General features: G+C 38.6%; 1 protein-coding gene across 1 annotated transcript in view; it reads right to left on the bottom strand.

Moving 5' to 3' along the window:
* Positions 1 to 239: 239 nt before the first annotated feature.
* LOC139734081 (Kv channel-interacting protein 4-like) overlaps positions 240 to 21,650 on the bottom strand; it is a 78,249-nt gene continuing 56,838 nt past the window's right edge. The window contains exons 5-8 of the mRNA XM_071644895.1: positions 17,529 to 17,636; positions 6,961 to 7,065; positions 5,309 to 5,371; positions 240 to 3,968 (exon numbers count right to left, since the gene is read on the bottom strand). Of these exons, the coding sequence (XP_071500996.1) occupies positions 3,921 to 3,968; positions 5,309 to 5,371; positions 6,961 to 7,065; positions 17,529 to 17,636 (324 nt within the window). The 3' untranslated portion in view covers positions 240 to 3,920. The remainder of the gene's footprint in view (positions 3,969 to 5,308; positions 5,372 to 6,960; positions 7,066 to 17,528; positions 17,637 to 21,650) is intronic.

The following is a 21,650-nucleotide window of genomic DNA, read 5'->3' as shown; positions in this document are numbered from 1 at the left end:
GTATACAGGAAAATGGGGAGCCACTTATTTGCAAACAATGGACAAAACAAAACATGTCACAGCTATGATTGATTTGATAAACTTTATCACCCTTTCCTTAAGAAAGACACTATTTGTGTATAAGGCAGATGATACTGTTATAGCATGGTGTAGATATAATTCAACAAGAACGGCTAAATGTTTTAAGTAAGCTTCATTTATAGGATTTAAGGTAGGAATTAATTTCCAAATCTGCCACTACAAGGGGTAATATATTCCGGAAGTAAAAAAAGGTCCACAGAATAATTAACAAGCTGGAAAAAGGAGAAAGAAATCCACATCAAATATGAAATAAAATTGGAGGTAATGTCGGCCTGATAAGAATCCATGTGTTGGGTGATATGTCACAGCAGATACATTACAAAAGTTAACTTCTTTTCCATGATTAAAAACATATTGCATAATGATATTGATAACGATAAAATTTGGTGACTAAACAAGGGCACATGACACTGCTGATCCATCTTTAAAATTATTTGCCTACACTTTCAGGTTGTTTTCTTTTTAAATGTACACTCCCCCATGTTTTGTTTTGTTCTTTACAAATATCTATTCAAAATGCCCTCCATTTTTTGTCAAACCTCATTGGCTTTCTTTTCAGTTTATCCATTAGATGTCAGAGTATGAGCTAAAGGAATCCCAGAAATTATTAACTCTTGATGTCCTGTTCACACTTGATGAAGTACTGTAAACAGTCACATTTTTTATTGGATGTGAATGGATCCACAGGAGGAAGTATAACATCACCAGATAGTTGGGGACAGCAAAAAACGCAAAAACTGAATACATGGAATATAATATGATAATTTCTTCATTCCTATCCATCCCATAGATTCATATATCATAATTCTTAAAATCTTGTCGATAAAATAGCCTAATCCTACAATCATTCTACATGTATAACTGCTGTGCTCAGAATCATAATAAAAACTCTTCAAGATATGTATGTACAAGAAAATATAATCCATTTACTACTTAAAATGCTATCCAACTCTAGGAGGAAGAAAATAAAAATAAACAGCAATACACACTCTACAGAGAAGATCGAATAAAAAGCTGATCACATAAGCACCTCCCTATGGTGCTGCATTTACAATCTCTGATCACGAGAAAAAAAAATGAAGTCAATTTACATCCAATATGCCTTCTACACAGTAGACCTCTCCTTAAGAAATATCCGTATCTTCTCTGCTGGCATATAATCAATCGGTTCACGTTCGTTAACATGGCTATATGATATATGCTATAGATAAAGCCACAGAGAGATCCCCAAAGGCACTTTGTAATCAAATCCTTATTACCACAAAAACCAAAAAGAAAACATTTGTGTAACTGTGGCAAGTATTTGTGAAAAAAAAAAAAAACCCAAATGTTTGAGACATGCCTAGAAGCTGAGAGATTCACACGCCACCAGCTGTCAAAGAAATTACAGCTAACCCCAGCATTAGAGTGCACGTCCTTTGTGATGTCGTTACAATACCTGTACAGGAAAATACACTGATAAACCCATTAAAAAAAATTACATCAATACTGGAATGCAAATTTAAATGAAAAGATGAAAATAATGATAACAGTGATATATATCTTGATCATTTCAAAGAGGAAAAAAAAAAAGTTCTCTTTGTCTCTCTCCAAACACACACACAAGTTATAAAGATTGAAAATTCTGTATTCCTTCCATCCTAAATTGTACTATGGCAAGCCTCTTGTGCTCAATAAAGTATCGACGACTACCGGCACCCCATAGTCAACACTGCACTACCTGAGGCAAGCAGAGGTTGTGGGACCATCTGAAGATTTGAACTGTAAGAGTCTCACAGGTATTCTATATTTGCATCAACTCATCACCTAGCCACCCTCCTGGCATGTGCTGTAACCATGCAATCGCTGCAACGTCATATCTCAAAAGAAGAAGAGACTGCAGATATATGATTTTTTTGATGAGGATGCCAACGGGGCATTTCTGTGTCAGAGTTTTCTCCCCCTTTGTTTTCTGCAAGAGTATGCAGAATTTTAGAAAATATAACCGCAAGATAGAGAAAGAAGACCTCCACAACCTACATATGAATACATGTGTGAGGAATAATGATACCGGACAGATTTTTCTCTTTTTTTTTTATTTCATGACAATTATTAGCATTTTGTTTGCCTTTTGATTCTAAAATGAGCAACTCCCAGCAAAAGATAGAAAGCTGTACTCACAAATATCTCTCCCTTACATTGATAAGACCATATTGCTTGATACACTTAGGTATGTATGTATGTATGTATATAATAACTGTATATGATTATTGTCAATGATTTAAACTTTTTTATACGGAGTATTGGAAACAAGCATATAACCACTGTATACCTCTCAATAAATTGTCGACTACATTTGCATCTAAATTTTTTGAGCAATCGATAAATGTTCTCTCTTAATCTGCTGTCGTTATTGGTTTTACATATACAATATACACAGTCGGAGCAGCTGAAACCTCGAAAAACCTCGTAACATGATATAGCACCTGTTATCAAAATACAAATAGTCATCTCCTGTTGGCGTACCATATACTGACTTACTGCAAATTTCTAAGTACTGCCTAGCTATGCTCCCATTCTATAACAATTCTCCCCAATATCTACTAAGTTTTTGTACCATTCACCAGCGAAACTCTTGCATGCATCCCATATCTCTTGCTCCCCGCCCTCTCCCAATTTACACCTTCTTTATACCTCTGCCGTGTGAAATACTTGCACGGCGAAGCAGTATCTGTATACAGCAAAGGCGGTAGAAAAAACTGCAAAGAGCTACAGATCTGTACACAGAGTAAAGGAAGAAAAGGTCACTTTAGGTCAAATGTGTACAAATCCAGATTCAGGTTCCAACTGGCTCCCTCGCAACCCCTCTAACTTGAATTTATGGGCAAAACTCCGTCAGTCAGATTTTCCTCTTCCATGTCATCTTTGTTGCTGCTGTTGCCAATTTAGCAGTATGCGCATTTGCACTGCTGCCTCTAATACTGATTCATTGTTCTGTATTTGAAATTAAGATGTTTCAGGATATTTGCTCTTTCATTTCTCTGTGTGCCAACATGGTAATCACTAGTTTTTGATAAAATCATCTTGATATCAAGCCATTAAAATAATTTTTAAAATGCAAAGTCATCAATCAATACAGACCTTGATTTTATGTCTTTAAATTGACAACAATGCATTTTCTGATCAAGTTTCCTATGTGTGAGCTTGCCTTTAACCCTGAACTTCAACAACTAAAACACCTTCCAGACATCATCCCATTGTTACCCTAGCTCCCATGTAAACAGGAAACAGACCCGCCATTGCCGATTTGACAAGAGAATCATCAGCACTGACTTTATATAGTGAAGAGAAGGAAGCAGCAAAAATAGTTGTGTACTAGATTGTTTTTGACAAGCCCACAAACAAATTCTTCCAAGAAATGCCAGTGATCTCACAAGTTATTATGCAAAACAAACAGAGAAATGAAGTAAAAATAAAAAACTCCAGAATAACAGCATTTCAATATTGTTGTCTCCCGTTGAATGAAAGCACATATGCCTTATACAATTTGACTTTGCATTTTATTTGACCCGAGAGATTTACACGTCACATTAAAAAAAAAATAGGAGAGGCAAAATTTGTTGCTGTTGATTCTGTGGGCCCATTTTTGTTGTTGTGATGCGGTAAATTTGAAGAGACCTTGTTGCCATGGGGAAAGTTGAGAGAACTCTCCATCAGTCGCTGTGATGGCCAATAAATTTTTTCTCATGTTGGCAGCCGTTATGGGCGTGTGAGGATGAAACTTGGTTTTTTGCACGTGCTTTTAGCCCCCCTGTCTGTCATCGCATCCAGTCCCTCCGTGCGCGGGGCAGCGCCGCTGATCATAAGATTGTGTCAAAGACGTGCATGGACTTCTTGATGTTCTCATCCTGTGGAGTGGGACATTTGACATAAGAAAAAAAAATTGAAAAAAGTAGATAGATAGATGGAGAGTTTGAGTGAAAACGAGAGAGAGAGAGATCGAGGGAGAAAGGAAAGAGAGAAGAGAGAGACTACATACCAGGTGAGAAGAAAGTGATCAATGAAAGGCTTGAATGGGCAGATGACTAACCCAATTTGTTTTATTGACCCTCTCTCTCTCTCACCCAATTCCTGGCAATCTCACTTAGAAAAGAATTTGCAGCTTGTCAAGAATTTTGTATTGCTGCATCAATCAAGACTTGTGCCATGAGAGTCGGCTACCACGAAAAGCAGGCCAGAAATCTTCCATGAGCTCCAAACTACCCCCCCCACACATCACATACATATTTTACAATTCGTGATAAAGCCATTGTAGTGTGTCCAAGAACCTGCAGTGCTAGACCTACATATGGCAATTTTTTTTTTTTTTTATTTTTTTTTTTTTTTTTTTTTTTTTAGTATATTCATTCATTTTTCAGCTTTTAGATTTGCTGGGTTGCACAAAATGAATTCAACATGCTCACTTCAGATGATGAGCTTGTATCGCTGCATTGTGGGTATTGAATTTGGAATATTTCACTGAATATGAGCAATGTGAGATACCTTCCTTATCAATGGAACATTGCATATTGCTGTTTTTTTATCAAGTAAAGCAGAAAGTTTCTAATGTCACCTAAGTGAAGCAACCACCACTTACAATCTGTCTGCAAGCCTGTTATCACACGCACAAAAAAATGTCTTAAAATGTTGACTCATCTTACTAGCTTTTCAATCTTCCAAGAAGTCTTTCATCTTAGTGAAATACAATGAATTTATTACAATCATATTTATGCAAAATACAAAGCTACATGTATCTATTATTACAAGTGAATTATATAAGAGAGAAATGTAAAATCTAAACATAAACACCATATTCTATCTCAAGTTGAATAGAGGCATTGAGCAGAAGCAAAAGATGCAGGAAAGTGTCAAAAATTGTTTATTTCCTGTTGCCTCACTAGAAGGCAATTCAATGTAGAATTTCAGGAGGCCGCCCTCAGTGCAAAATGGCATCGTTTAACAAACCCTTGCCAGTCTCCACAGTGTTTGTGGGAGAGGGCCAGTCCTTTGCTTTGATTTTCTGTCTCTTGCTTTCTTTTGTTCTGGACATGTTATCTGACGCATATATAAAACTTCTTCATATCATTGAAAATGGGTATGATTTGCCTCGTGTGTGTGTGTGTGTGTGTGTGTGTGTGTGTGTGTGTGTGTGTGAGTGTGGGTGTGGGTGTGGGTGTGGGTGTGGGTGTGGGTGTGGGTGTGGTCTTACCCGTTTACATGAATCAATGAATTCATCCATGGATACCACTCCATCCTTGTTCAGATCCATTTTCTAAGTGACAAAAATGATGAAAAAAGATGGGGGATGAAAGAAAGGTCAGAATATATAAATACCTTGATATAACAGGAATATAAACACTTGGATATACACTAGTTTATAAACTTATTCCAAATTAAGTTTTTAAGTTTGTTTGTTTTTTCTGACAAATCACCTGAAAGCTTGCCAGAGGATTTCTTGTGACATGAGCAACAAGTCAAAGTACAAAGTGGATTGCAAGCATTTAAATATATTCACAGTGGTAACAGGTGACTTGAATGGCTCATTAGTATACCAAGGTCCTTAGGTGAAATGTAATGTACCAAAAAAAAAAAATCTGAATGCATCAGCAAATTGGCCTGCTGTTGCACAGGAGACATAGAATATTGCAATGGCTATTTTCAGAAGGTAATTCACTACTAAACTGATGCTGTCGCTAATGGCAACAGAAGTCCACCTCTACCACCTTTGTATAGTCAATAGAAAATGCTATCTACCACCTTTGTACATACAGTCAAAAGCCTGTGTGCACTGTGTTGTTTTCGTCTAAGTAGTCGGGTCTATGTTAAGGTGATTTTTTTTTTTTAAATTAGGTATGACTAAGGCAAGGAAAGGAGAGAAAAAGAAGACAAAAGATAACACAAAACAAATAGAAATAGTGAAAAGAACAAAGTAATGATAACAGAGGAGGAAAATCCATAATGGTGGATGTTCTTCATGAAACATTTTGAACAAAAGGGACAAAACTTCAAAAAGAGATGGTACCCATTAAAAAAAAAATACAGCCATCTTCTCTTCACACGCTGACTGAAAAAAACAATACTTGGAAACATTTCCGAGTGCAATTATCACATCCGCTGAGACAAAGTTTTTGATTGTGCGGTGCCAGTAGAGAGCTGGCGTCAACAGCGGTAGACTAATCAATAATGCCAAGATCGCATGGTACGCATCGTGAGATAATCCCCCACGATTTTCGACGGGACAACCCGCCTTGCAAACATGACTCTAATGTCAATATTACTCCTCCTCTTGAACAGTCTGCCATTTTTCAGACTAGCCCCGCTTCAAGCTGGCTCAAAGTAACAAGGAAAATGATGGGAGATTTCCAGACTTCAGGATTTACTGCTTAAGTGGGTGCAATTTTCATGATGTGCACACCATCCAAACCAGAGCAAACACATTAAGTATTAAGATTAACAGAAAAAAAGTGCACTATGTACGATAAATAGTCCGTAAAATTTTACAATCACATTACTTTTTTTTCGGAGGGGGGGGGGAATCAAAGCTGATTTATATTCTGTGCTACCCATACTTTTCCAGTCACTTGTGGAAATGAGGAGAATAAAACTCTTCTTTACGAAAAATTATAGAATTTGGGAGGATGAGGCCAGGAGATAGCACATGAGATTGAGATAAGAAGGATGTGTGAGAACAGACTATTATCCAAGGACTACAAACACAGACAAGCAAAAACAAATACCATGGTATATAAAAAACAAAAGATACACGAGAGTGCCAAATTATCAAAACGCAATGATACGACACAACAAAGATGGCGACAGCAGAGATTGAAATTGACTGTTCTCGAGGAGCGGTCTACTAACCTGGAAGACTCTTTCGACGTGTTCTACTGGTGAGATATCTTCAACCGTTGGCTCGGAGTACTTTCCCATCATGTCGTAGATGGCTTGCACTATATTCAGCATTTCCTGTCAGAATAAAAGATAGTGTAAAAAAAAAAAAGAAAGTACATGAAAGACCAACCAAACTAACACCAAGTTGTAATCTTTATGCAAAAGTATCCTACATTACTAGTGCAGATTGAAAAAAAAAAAAAAATATATATATATATACAGTACATATAACAAACATTAACGCAAAATACACGGCACAGACATAAGTATGCTCCAAATGGATATGCTTGTTGAAATGATCAACGCTCACATTATTTTGTATCGTTGGATCAGCTGCTAAACTGACAGAGATAATTCCACAGCAACACCTGAAAAAGTAATTGTTCAAATCCCAGCGAAGGGCGGAGGAGGTAGTTCAATTAACCTCTCATACACAGCAGAAACTGAGTGCACCTAACAGCCAGCAAAAAATGAGTTTTGGCAATAGTTATCATCTCCTACAGGTGTTTCAATTTCGGTTTAATCCAATCAAATAATCATCCAATTTATCATCAGAACTTCTGGAAAGTGCAACAGTTTTGAGCACACTTTCTACAGGTTTGCAGTAATTAATAGGTTTCCCTGAATCTTTTTTGAACTTCTCTTCTTTACTTATCTACTGTAAAAGTTTCAGGGTCCTGATGTTGTAGGTTTTGTTGGTGGAAGCACCAAAAGGTGTAATATGTGTTCTGGTGTGATTGCTGAGAGATCATTGCATAAGACATGAAAAGTAGAGTCCCAAGTGTGAACGAGCCAAAAACTCATGCATGTGGAAGATCCACAGAAGAAGCAAAGAGCTGGCCATGTAAAGAGCCTGATGACGCGAACTGTTTCACACACCCCCTTCGTGGAAATGAGTAAACATTGCCGACTCCTTACGCCTCACCCCAAGAGACTCTTGTAATAGCCAGTGGACTGTATTATCCAGGCACATGGCGCCACATGAAAGAATTAAGCCTCTTTTGACGGCTTGCAGGCATGAGCAGGGCTTAATCTTTCTCTAGATATAAACCTGCTGCGCCTCACTATGAGGGATGATGTTCTGCGTGTAATGATCTTCACAACCAATAACATGAAATCACAAAATGATATATTTGACAATTCAAGTCAGAAAGGGGGAGGGAAAGAAATGGGAAAACCTGTTAAATCATTAAGAATGCAATGTACCAGAATAAAGAAAAGGGCCCTGTCTAACCTTGAAGAAAGATAGATAGATTACAGACTGAGAGAGAGAGAGAGAGAGGGGGGGGGGGGGGTGAGGTAGAGAATGACTTTTCTAATGACGATCTTACCAGCAAACCAATTATTTTCCATAATTTAGACTTTGCCATTGAGTCCATTTCTTTGATAAGAAGACAGAAAAATATTTATGTTTACATGGAAATGGCAGAAGAATATCTTATACTATAAAGAGAGAGAGAGAGAGAGAGTGAGACAGGAGAGAGAATGGAAGAGGAAGAGGGAGAAGGAGAGATGAGAGAAGTAGAGGGAGAGAGATGGAGAGAGGGAGACCTCCAAACTTGTATTTAACATCAATTTCCCTTGGCAGCCATGCAAACACTTATGCCCTGCATTGCCCTAAATCTTTCTGCCATGTCTGGTCGATTCCTGGCTTCGCAATGCCACGGTCTTGCAAACAAACCTCCCCAGCATGGTAACCACCCCCTTATAATCACGAGAAGATGTGGAATCACCGCATGGATCGGGCCCGAGGACTCGACAATCTAAAGTGGTTGCTGTCATCAGCCGCAAACAGATCTCTTAAGGATAGTTTCATGCAGGCTCCTGTTTGCCTTGCTTTATTGCTTGAAGATTACCAGGGACAGATGGACACATTGGCACATCTACATGGTACATAGAAAATATGGGCTACACCAGCAGCTATACAATCACTTACATACCATACATACTTTCTCAAACACACAAAACACACATTAGAATAACACACACACATAGTATGCACCTACCGCTGTGTTATGTGTGGAAGAAGCACCACAACAATTTTTCAAAGTTTGCCCCCCCCCCCCCCCCCCCCCATGACTGGTCCAGGTGTAAAAACCTGATGCATCGTTAGGACTTTCTCTGTCATTGCCCCTATTGAGTATGGCAGCCTTCCCCCCATAGCATTCGAAATGCTCAGTAGACTACTTTAGTGAGCTCAGTAGACTACTCCAGGGCTTCTACGATAACACATTTGCTCAAGTCTGTTACATTTCATGTCTATCAGGCCAATGAAGTCAGTGTCAAATTGCATTAGCCCCCCCCCCCCCCCCCCCCCCCAATATATTAGTCTATCAGCTGTGCAAGTTTGGTAAAACAGTCAGACTCTAAATTGTGTACTGGCCAAGCAAAGCTCCATATGGAAAAATAAGACTTTGCATTCATTTTTTCTTTTTTTGTTTAAATCTCCAAGAAATCATCATTCATAAATGACCTCAGATCAAGACTTTCTTAGAATGGATTTAAATATCAATGAGGCAGGTTGCAAGTCTTGGCTTTTGAGGATGAGAAATTTTCCCCCTTTTTTTCCAAATATCTGATATTTTGACACAGGTGAAAACTGAGTATAAATTATGTCACAAATAACAACTGGCTAGAATAATAATTTTCAAATACCATCTTTGGCCTGATGACCAAAAGTTCGGAAAGAAAATGAATACAGAAGGTAATAAAGCTTGTAACTGTTTCCCCACACTTTCAGACAATATTACTAGTATGACAAATATTAATTCAAACCATCTGTTAATACAGAACAGCATTTAAGTGTATAGAACCAAAAGTGCATTCATTGTATAGGTGCGTAGACTATAGTACACTTAAGATTTGATATACGTCCTACAAGTCTGCTCAATTTCTTGGATTTGGTGTTCCTGGTACTTGCATGTCATTATTGGTTTCAACATCAAACCTGGATATTGCAGAGCTGCTGTTCATACAGACTATTCCTGTGTTTTGATTGACAGCTCACAAAGACATATTGTATTCCTTAGGTCTTTGTGAAGGGGTTTTGTTTTGACTACTGTATACGCTGAATATTTCGCAAAGTTTTTATTTTCGCGAATTTCGCGAGTCAGCTGCTATTCACAAAATTAAAAACACGCGAGAATATTGACTCTAATGCCGATATGAATGTGACGTACGCGTATACATTTCTCCGTTTAGTACAAGACTCCACGTTCGCGAATTTAACCACTCACGAAATTGTCGTGAGGTCCCGATTCGCAAAAATTTAGACTCGCGAAATATATAGTGTATACGGTAAATGGATGATTATAGAGGGGTTTTTGTTTGAATAACTTGAGATTACACTACTGCTTGAAAAAAAAAAACAAAAAAACCTGGAGAGTAATGATACACATTTCTCTAATATACTCTGGTTTCTTTGTGGAAACACCATGTGAAAAAAGGTTACCGGTAGGTAATATTAGTTACAACGAACCCTGTCTCTGTCTGTAAACGGCACCTGTCGTGGGCAGTAAAACACAATATAGATTTGGCATATCTGTTGCTATGATACGGGGTCTGACCATCCAATGCTAAATCCCATCCAACCCCTCTCTGTCTCAACTGTTTGAAAATTGCATCGAGAAAGAAAAATACATATCAAAATACAGCATTCTTGTCAGCACGGATCCATGAGGCAGTAGATCAGACACAACCCAGCTCATAGATGTTCATATGTGACCAAATATTGGGAGCAGAAAATTCTTTTTGCATTTTCCTCTACTCTCCCAGCCTGAATAGGGATATTGCTAAGATGCAATACCATACTCCACTTGTCCCCCCCCCCCCCCCTTGCCATGAAAATGGGGAAGAAAAAAAAACCTATCTCTCTTTTGAACGTCTCGCCCGCAATCTAATCTTGACGGTCAGCTGCCCTGGTCAAACTCTCTGCGGGGATGGACGCGCGCTTCGGGGAAAACTCCTTAATGTCAAAATGACTGCACGATGCCATAAATACTGCGCGCAAGAGGGGACGCAAATACCGACAACTGACGAAAGCTCCCCCGTCCATTAGCCAAGGTCCTGCAGGTCGAGCCATCAAAACCCCTCCCCCTCCCCAAACGCATCAAAGAACGAAGAAGGCAGCCTGAAGTCACAAAAATAACCTTACCATGTAAACATTGGGACAGACTTGCGGCTCTTAATGTCCACTCAGGACAAAGCACCATCAAGGATGGACATTGAATATTTCATATTGAAGTACAATTGTATACTATACACTCATGTGAGAGGAAACATACCGGTATTGAAAGCTTAACCCGCTGAAGACAAGACCCGAGAATACTTGGGCAGGGTTCTATGGGAAATGCATGTTACAGCAAAGTCAGTCCGTCCTCAATGGGTTAAGGAGTGAATTCCCACCAGAGGTTGTGCTGCGCCATATAAACAGAGAGTTATACTGATCTGTTCAGGTTAAAGAATGAGGGATGCCCTTGGTGATATGAACATATGGTAGGCTTATGACTGCCTCAAATCAGACTGATGCCATCAGATCGAGTGAACACAAAGTCTCCCATGAGAACGAGAATCAATCAAGGTAAAGGTTAATAGCTCTTGAATTTGCATAGAAAACACAGAGCACACACCAATCCTTGGATTCTCTGGGCTTAAAGGACCTCATGAATATATCATGAGAGAAAAAACAAAACAAATCAGAACAAAACAAAACAAAGGAAATCAACTGAAATGTGGGGCATTTTGCAAAATACCGGCATTCTAGAGTACCATAAATTGCAATGGGAGAAACAGAAAAATGTGTTTTGTAGAAGGTAGCCGATATCAAACAGGGTTAAATATTCCTATTTGAGTTGTCTTAAAAGATTTATATGTCATATCTCACTGACATGTAATATTTTTCTTCTGTCAAACGATAAGCCTATATCCTTCTTTCAAAAGGCATAAAGAAAAACCTGACTGAGGAAAGGACTATTGTCTGTGAGGTCAATCCATTTGAAACTTTATGTATAGTACACACACTGGATAGAAAGTCCTCATTAGTTAAAAAATGAATACCATAGTGGAATATTTACTTCATCATCAATCTATCTATCTATCAATCTATCTATCTATTTCTATCTATCCATCCATCCATCTATCTATCTATCTATCTATCTATCTATCTATCTATCTATCTATCTATCTATCTATCTATCTATCTATCTATCTATCTATCTATCTATCTATACATGTGTAATGAAATGCTATTCATCATGAATTTACTCTGTGTGTAGTTAGACATAAAGTTATTTTGAAACCTGTTTCATAATCACTCGTGGCTCTCCGAACACGTTGTGGGCTGAGGCGGATCAGAGATATCTCCGAGGCATAAATGAGATGAACATAACTAGCAAGACGCCACCAAGCCATTAACTCATCATGCCAGTAATACATCTACAGACGATGCCTACGAACAGCAAAGCAGCTTCTTTGGACGGCAACAGATATATATTTACAAGGAACAACTTATCACATCATAAGACGGAGGCCTTGGTAATGACAATTTTCTTGAATACATTGAATGATGTAAACAGAATTTTATTTTCTTTCTAAATGTACCTAGTCATATCATTCCTTAAGAGAGGTAGAAAAATGTTTTGTTTTGTTTTTTGCTTACAATAATAAACATAGTGAAGACACAAGCTCACATAAATCATTGTGGACAGCACCCACTGTAGCGAAAAATGCAGAATGTTCATAAATGTCCTGAGAATAAAAACGAATGACAGGTTTAGCATTTACCGGGAAGCTACATGAAATTATGCATCTGTCCTGTGACATGAACCTGGCCAAAGTTATCCTTTGAACTTATCTCATAACCAAGTCTAAGGATGCGTTGGAAACTTGACACATTGTACCGCGTCGACCGGTCGCTGAATTGAAATCGCGGGGAGAATTTGATTTACCGTGTAATCAGATTCTCTATTCGCATCTCACAGACAAAGAGAGAGACAAATGTAATGTTGACTTTTATCAAAATAATACCCCCCCAAAAAAAAGACCAAGCAGAGAGGAGAAAAAATGGGTATACTATCCTCCCATGAACCAAGAATGAAATCAGATTAACTTTGCAACATGAGACGATACTTTACACTAGAGGGTTACATTTTTTTCTCCTTCTACCTCAGTTTGTTGCATTTTTCTTCCCTGTTTGTTACCGACAGCAATCAACGGTAACAGAGTGTGGGTTTTCATTTTCTTTCTACCTCGGGGATAAATGCGTGAGCGAATACAACATGAGAAGCTTTTCCTCATGAGGGAATTCTGGTACTTAAGTGAAGGATTAGTCCTACGGCATCTCTTCCATGTAGGATGTACAGAGAAATTCCTTGTGGAAGGAAAACTAGTATCGCATCTCACAGCACAAACTGAAAGGCAAAACCCCCATCCCACCTGTAGCATTGAGAGAATGTGACAATACACTACAGCTTAGCAACAAATGAAGTAAACACCAAATTTTATTAATACTGCATTTACATTTCCTTCATCTCTAGCAGATTATGTTAATTCAGAAATTCAGTTTCCTTGATGACTTGACGACTAAAATGATAGACTCTTTGACAACGATCATCTTTTTTTCTCTCAATCTCTTCTTACACATGGAAATGATGCCTCATGAATGCTTTACATCTGAGAAATCCACTCCCAGCACTTTTAAGTTCTTTTAAAATCCTTTCTCAACTGCAAAAACAGGTGATGAAATGTCAATAATTTCACAGGAAAATTTGCAGCCTTATTGTTACTCACTGCTTGCCTTTGTGAAGTGATTAAATTTCGTTGTTAGAGGAATCCATGTCAGCACAACATTCTGCAAAAAGCAGAATATATCATTCTCTCCCCTCCCCCCCCCCCCCAATTGTAAAACCATAACAATCCCTGCATGCATTTTGACTCTTCAAAACTAAGACTGACTTGACTTCCTCCAGCAACAGCTTATTCCAGAGATCATTCTTTATTTCTTGGACTCTTTTATTCAAAAAAGAATAATAAAAACTACAAACTTTGTGAGCACATGCATCTACTCATGATCCAAATGCCTCCCCTCCCCCTTCCCCATTAACAAGCCAAACTCTGTCACCTGCCAAATCCAATTTGGAGGGGACCACAAAACAGATGAGCTGTTGATTGCGATTCTGTCTCCCGGAGAAAGAACATCACACCTCTTCCAAGGTGATGTCCTCCTCATCCGGCCGCCAGGAACCTTACGTGGTAGGACACGAGCGAGCGTTGCAACCAGAGGGATTGCCTCATCACACATGTGGCCGACTGGGGGTATCGCCATGGGAAGACAAAATAATGATGCAGCCTCAGTGGGGGGTGTGTGAAATTACAAAGCACAGTCTCCCAGGCAGACGACTTGTCACTTTTGCAACAAAGTTCCTCCCATGTTGAAGATATAAATGTTGTTTGTACTGAGCAGCTCTCAGCTGGCAGCATCAAGTTATGCCATGCATAAGAAATCAATAGGCACTGGCAGGATGTTATTCTAAATTTATTTCGATCTTTCATTTTTTTTTCTCTTGAGCAGATAGTAACCTGCCACCTGCAGCATGCAGCACAAATTTTTATTTTTATCTTTTTTTTCAAAATGACCAGTCACTAAATTATTGTTCCTTCTTCTGGAAAAGGTATATGGTCTCTGATGGTGGCACTAGACCATAATTGATGCTTTGGGGTTCAAGCCTCTGAAAATCTATTATAAAATGGGTTCAAGAATGTAGCCAATAGGAAGCGCTGAAATGAGTCACATGTGCGTTGGTTATTTTAGTCCCATTGCACTGCGTGTTAAATCCTATTGCCGATCGTCTGTGCGCGCGGCGGCTCCTATGAATTGCATGCATACGCGCTGTCAATCCTGTAAACAACTTCTAGTTCGGGCTGCCGGCCCGCCGGCCTTTCTTGTGTGGCGTACGTATACTCTTATACGTACAGTACTTATATGTGCGGGATTTCCGAGTGCGACGTGCGTAAATGTTTGGGACGAACATCTTCGGACATCTTGACCCACAAAGGTACGTGAAAAATGCTGTTAGTTTTCGACCCATTTTATAAAACAAATGATGCACAGGATTATTTCATGGCGTTAGTGGAGATACAGCTCACTCTCGGGTATTTACAATGTAGTGCAACATGCACATCTCCACTAACGCACTCTATCCTGTGCATCATTTGTATAGACAACAGAGCAATCAGGATAGTCACATTTGACTTCTGACCTCCATGCACCTGCAACAAAGTGTAAAACCTAAAATGAACCTTTCAGCATTCAAACATCCAATCACTTGCTGTCATTCTCTATAAGTTCCCTATAACTTGTTGCTATGAAACATCACTATCATCTTTAGATGTAGAACTAGCTGGAAGACTCAAAATAGATCCTATTTCTCATTACGTTTGGATAGTGTGCGCCACCTGGGTAGAGAGGCAATCTATTTAATTTAGGTAGTTGCTTTTGTGTTCTTTGTTTTGGTCACATGATTGCCTAAGTTTTGCAATACGTAATGAAATGGTAAGACTGGTTCAAATGATAGGGTGCTGCCCTGAGCTAAACTGTACCATTTGTGCTAAAGAGAAAAAAAAAAGTGAAACACAAACAGCAAATTAGGAATGCTGGGGGAGGGGGGCCACTTGGGAGATTCTGCTTGACTGTGGAAAGGGAATATATGTACCACTTGAGTACTTCTGCACAGGTGGATTGTAACCAAACAACCTTGTTTGGGGGTATTGGAGGCTCTCACAGAATTGTGGGAGGAATGGGTTAACGCTCTTGATAAAAGTCAACTTGCTTGAACATGCATACTTATTCCATGATGGCTTTTTATGTGCCAGGTAGCACTATCTATCTTGGGGAAGATAGAACACCATCTTAAAACAGGACATAGTGCCACAGTCATTTTTTTCCCCTCCCGATCTTCCTGCCTAAAATGGTGCCAAAGTTCAAAGCCTGATGACAAGCAATTGACAAAGAACTACCATCACTCAGTCTGGACATCCAGATTTGAATTGCTTTCCCTCATTCTATCTGTCCATTTCTTGGCTCCATCTCCTGGTATAAACCATGCAGATATTATGATTTAGACTTTAAGGTATCAGGTGTGCTACTTTAAATGATAAAAAAAGGAGAAAGACACAAACACACACAAACACACACACACACACACACACAAACAGAATTAGAGAAAAAATGCATTGAAAAGAAATCTTGTACGAGGCCTCAAATGATACTGGTACAGCAGTTTGGATGTTGTGAGCAATATGGATCAGACATAATTATGCGTGCATATATATTGAGTTTGATGTGATGGGCATTGTAACGACCACCTCTGTGGGTTCTCATTCCCAAATCCAATAATTATGCGCATAGATATGACATCATCCCCCAGCGTCCCCTTGTAATGCAAGCTTCTCGGCAGACGGCGCGAACAATGCGTGAGGGGGAGGCTTTTTCGCGTCTTGCGACGGTGCGGCTTACGTGCTTGTGTTTCTCATCAACTCCACACTTTGCATTCGCGATTGAATGCAAAACCCAAAGCTGGAAAACAGACACTTGGGCACAATCCGAAAGCACAGTCTTACACAACAACCGCCCACATGGAAGCGTGACTGTTGTTAACACGGCCAAGCATCTAAAAGCTGGTGCAGCTCATGATAATTCTCCCATATGTTCCATAACAAGCCAGATTTGCAAAAGGAAACCGACACTTTGTACATCTGTAATCTATCACCAAAACATTAACTCTACCCTTTTACCTGTGTACATACATTTCTCATTTCAACTCTTTGACTGATCTTACTCACATCAAAATCACTTATTGTTTTTGTCCAGTCTAATTACCATCTTAATTAGTAGGTCCATTATGTATGCATTATCCCTATTGTTAAACACAACTGTTGTGATTAATCTTGCAGTACTATGATCATCATGAAAAGGTGGATCAGCATATATATGTATAAACAAGCTTTAACAAGCTTCTTATCTAATGATGCAATAAATAGTTGAAGCAAGTGAAGAGAACAAAATAAAATCCACGCCAAGAAAAACCGCTGCTTTCAGGGTTTTGATTTATACAGGCTGCTCTATACTTTAATGCTTCTGCAACTTGGACATCATGACTGCTCTTGTGGTTTTTGAAACACTTCTGTCTTTCTGGTATATTAATGACACATTGATATTAATCAATATCTACCATTCTCAAATATGATTGACCTTTACAAAATGGAAAATTGCGCTGACGAAAATTATCACAATAACATCAACAATGATGACGATATCGACAGTCTGAGGTATTATGATGCTAAGCACTGATGGCCACAATTAAAATCATCAACATCATCTCCCAGATATTAATATTGATTATGATCATGATGATTACAAGCAGATATCACATATTTCACCTTCATAATCATTATTATTCCAATTTTCTTTGCTGGAATGTTGGATAAAGATATATATATATATTTTTCATCACCACAAATCATCATCCTGGTATTTGACCCACCTCTCTTGTGATGTAACCATCTCTGTTGATGTCGTAGAGGTTAAACGCCCAATTCAGTTTCTCCTGCAAGGACCCTCTCGCTAATATTGATAAGCCCTGGACAAACTCCTGGAAAGGGGAAAGATTAAAAAAAAAAAGTTTTACATACACATACACATGCACCTCTATCCATCCATCTATCTACAACGTATATCACATATGAATTCACAGAGGAATATATTGTCGGCCGAGAACCAGAAGAGCACTATCCCACTCTAAGATTTGACCATAAGCAAAAATGGAACAACTAATTTTCATGATTACCACTTTTCAAGTGCATTTAATCAAAAGTGGGTAGATTTATTGGCATTGTTGCAAATATTGGATGAAATAGGGCCCTTTAGTTTTTTTTTTTTTTTTTACATTTTAGTGAAAATGAAAATACTTAGAAATTGACACCATAATGTATAGGAGATCAAACTCTTCAATATGATACCAATACCCTCCCCCCTCAAAAGAAAAAAAAATGCGCTAACGGCCTTCTGGCTCTCAGCCAGCAATATGCTTGAACTCAGTGAAAAGGAATGTGACATAATTCAGAGAGGAATATAAGCATATGAGTTAAGAAAAAAACAACAGAATATAAACCTCTGTATATGGGAAAAAGTAATAGAAATTCATGACTTCATAGAAAAGAAATATAAACATATAAACATCCATCTGTCTATCTGTATATGTGTCACATATGAATTAAGAGAGGAATATGTAGCATATGAATTCAGGGGGGAAAAAGGAATACAAACCACTGACTTTGGGGAAAAGGAATGAAAATGCATGAATTTAGTGAAAGGGAATATAGACATATGACCCTGGAGAAAAGGAATATGATTACATGAATTCAAAGAAAAGGAATTATGAATACATGAATTGAGAGAGGAGGAATATGAGATGCTTGAGTGAAGCCAATCACTTCATAGACAACAAACCTCAAGAACAGAAAGACAGAAATTAAGACAGTAATATGCTCTCTCTCAACAACCCAAAATGTATTTTCAGAATGGCATTTCAATATCAGAAAATGTGTTGTGATAGACAGAAAATTTAAAATATTATACTCTATCCTATCAGTTCATTTACAAAACTTTTGTTTCCATGGATCTTATAGAGTATTAGTAGAAAAATGCAAGGCTGGGGACCTTGCAGAATATAATGATATTGCCAAAAGCTGTGTCCAGCTCTGGCAAAAACACATCATCTAGTGTGTGGATACGATAAGAAGAAGAAGAAGTAGAAAAAAATATTTGGATAATGATAGCTTCTGCTCGTATTTTTGTTTTCATGAGTGGATTTTTGCCATGAGGGATGACCAAGAAAATGTTGTCAACATTTCAGGATTAAAACTTATTTATGTTCATCTATTCCTCTCTCTTTTTTTTTGGGGGGGGGGGGGGGGGTGGGGGGAGGAACTCACAACAATTCTGAGAGAAATCAGTCAGTTTTTCACTTGGTGTAATGTCCCATGATCCCCACATTCAAGTGATGGTGATTTTCAATTGAATTTCAAACAGCTTACACAGCTGTAACTGTTACTCTGTGGAGTCTATATAAAGGCATGACAGCTCTCTTTTGTATCTCATATTGTCAGTAAGTTCTTTTGAAACGATTAATGCGGAATTACTGGGAACAAGAGACAAATCGTCCTCCTCCTCCTTCCCTTCTTTTCTTCTTTTCTCCTGTTTGGGTGGAGGGGGGTTGTGAGTTTGGATTCATGGCAATGCTCTGCTTGTGCAGCCAGCTCCTTAAATGTGACAGTTTCACAAACATGGGCCGGCTCTTGGCTTGCTCTTGGCTTGCTCCTAGCTCCAAGCTCCCAGCTCCCAATGAGGGCAAGAGACAGTATGTGCTATCTTGGGATTTTAATGCTGGTTTATCAGTTTCCCCTCTGGCTATTTTCTTATGGTAGGGCAGCAGTCATTCCAGACGGACAATTAGATTAGGTTAACTGACGGAGGGGGAACTTGTACTGGGGGGGGGGGGGGTGGTAGCATAAAGAGCACACATTGGAAAACCAAGACCAAGATGCAATGATGCATTCCCATCGTCATGGCAACCTCTTTGGAAACTTCAGATACAATGTACCCGCATCACGTCTGCAGTGTGTGAAGGGATATGAGTTACATATATGTCCTCTTCTCTCAGATGGGGGATGCTTTAACATTGCCATGACAACACCTTCATTAGCTATCGGTTGGACTCGACCGACATCTTGGGAATGCTTCTTTGGAAGGCGACTATTTTTTAATTCTTGATAGTAATCATAATGAAATGGGGTTTGAAATTGCTCTCAGCATAAATTCATATCCCTTCATTTTCGAGATAGAATAGGGTCACATAAACAACTGCCCGCAGAGATTGAAAACACCATGACAAAATTTTACAAAGTAGAAGATCTTAACTGGGTAATTCTCACTTGCGAATGCCATATCTTATAATCTCAAATTAAAATCAGTACGAGGAATCTTTGTGGCAATAAACAGGTGATTGACATATTTTGCAGTGGTACGGCCGGAGGCACGCATTACTGGTGTGTGTGCGGTTTGACACCCTTTTAGTTCAGTTTTGCCTGTTTTTCTAGTTTGCGCCGTAATATCATGTGGCTCAGAAAGTGGAACAAGTCCCAAAGAGACCACACTTGTTGCTTCAGATGGGAAGACGGGAGAAACAAATAAGAGATACTCTGATGACAAATGTATCAAGCTGGGCTGACTGTCTGCATTGGGATTGGAGTAGAGTGACAATAAATACTGACAAAAATAATGTCCAACACTGATCTGAGTGATTGGTTGAAGGTATTTGTGAAATAACCTTAAATGTGATGGTGACAAGATATATGCTCCTGCAAAAATTGCTCAGTTCATATTTTCTCCAAGGATGTAGGGATTGTAATAGGGTTTTACGTTTAGTTAGATGCGAGGATTAGGATCAGGGTCGGGGTTATGTTTGTGGGTGGAATTTATGTTTGGCTAAGCATGCAGATATATCATGGGAGCAATTGTTGTAGGCACAAATATCATGGAACCCAATGAGATATAATGCTTTTATATTGCCCTCACTGTGGTGGTTTTATTTTAATGAGTTTTAGAGAGTAGACTGGTATTCACAAGCTTGACAACATGCCAAAGTGTTGTCTCATATACCACAAATGCAAAGGACATTGTCTCTGCAGTAAGAATTCACAAATCTGATTCTCAAAATGGGATGATACTTCTTCTCCCTTCTGTCATCTGACTGCTTTCATCACAGTCCAGCAGGTCTCCATTTGAAAAATATGTCCACAAAATATATGCTGTGTGCAGTCTTTTTCATTCAACTTATAAACTGCAAATACATTCAGAACAAATTATGTCAAATACATCGTATGTTTATTTGTTGTTGTTTTTTTTTTCTTTCAGACAATCCCACATTATTTGACTGAAACAACATGAAATTTAGGTTTGGGAGAGAAAACTAATTTAGCTGCCTTTAACTTTAGAGACATCATGAACAAATAACTATTGTCTGCAGAGATGTTGTATTCACCTACAAGTGTTTTTATTTGCAACATAACCGTTCATTTCCTCTTTTCTTTCCTATTATTTCTGTTTGTTTGCTGGGTTTTATAAACCAAATTTTGAGGAAAATATTGATGTCAGGAAGAATCAGATAGACCCATGTGGCCATGCTAAAATGCGCCCATTCAAAAATGTACACCTCTTGTATTGTTTGCACACATAAAGTGAGCCACCAAAATCAGGCTTGCACACATCGGGTTGAAAAAGATGGCAAAAAAAACAACAACACAGCAACAACAACAAAACAAAACAAAACTTCATACCAGATGGGGGTACTTCACCATACGCCTTAAGCTTGAGAGCAAACTTGAGTGATGAGGTATTTTGGGTGTACGATTATCAAACATATAGCTTGGTTGCTCACAGTTAATCTGTTAAATTGTAAGCCACTGCCTAACAACCAAATATAGGCAACATGTTTGATAAATCAGCACAAGGGTCACACAAATTTTCTTATTATGTCTGTTAAAAATTGACAGTTCAACACAAAAGTCTTACAGGCATTCTAGTCGGTGCTATCTTTTGGACAGGC

The sequence above is a fragment of the Diadema antillarum genome, unplaced genomic scaffold (genome assembly GCF_040938485.1).
Source record: "Diadema antillarum isolate AM-2024a unplaced genomic scaffold, OU_Dant_1.0 seq00000508_RagTag, whole genome shotgun sequence".
Classification (NCBI taxonomy): domain Eukaryota; kingdom Metazoa; phylum Echinodermata; class Echinoidea; order Diadematoida; family Diadematidae; genus Diadema; species Diadema antillarum.
Note: the sequence above shows the minus strand (reverse complement) of the source record. Positions and strands in the feature narration are given on the sequence as shown.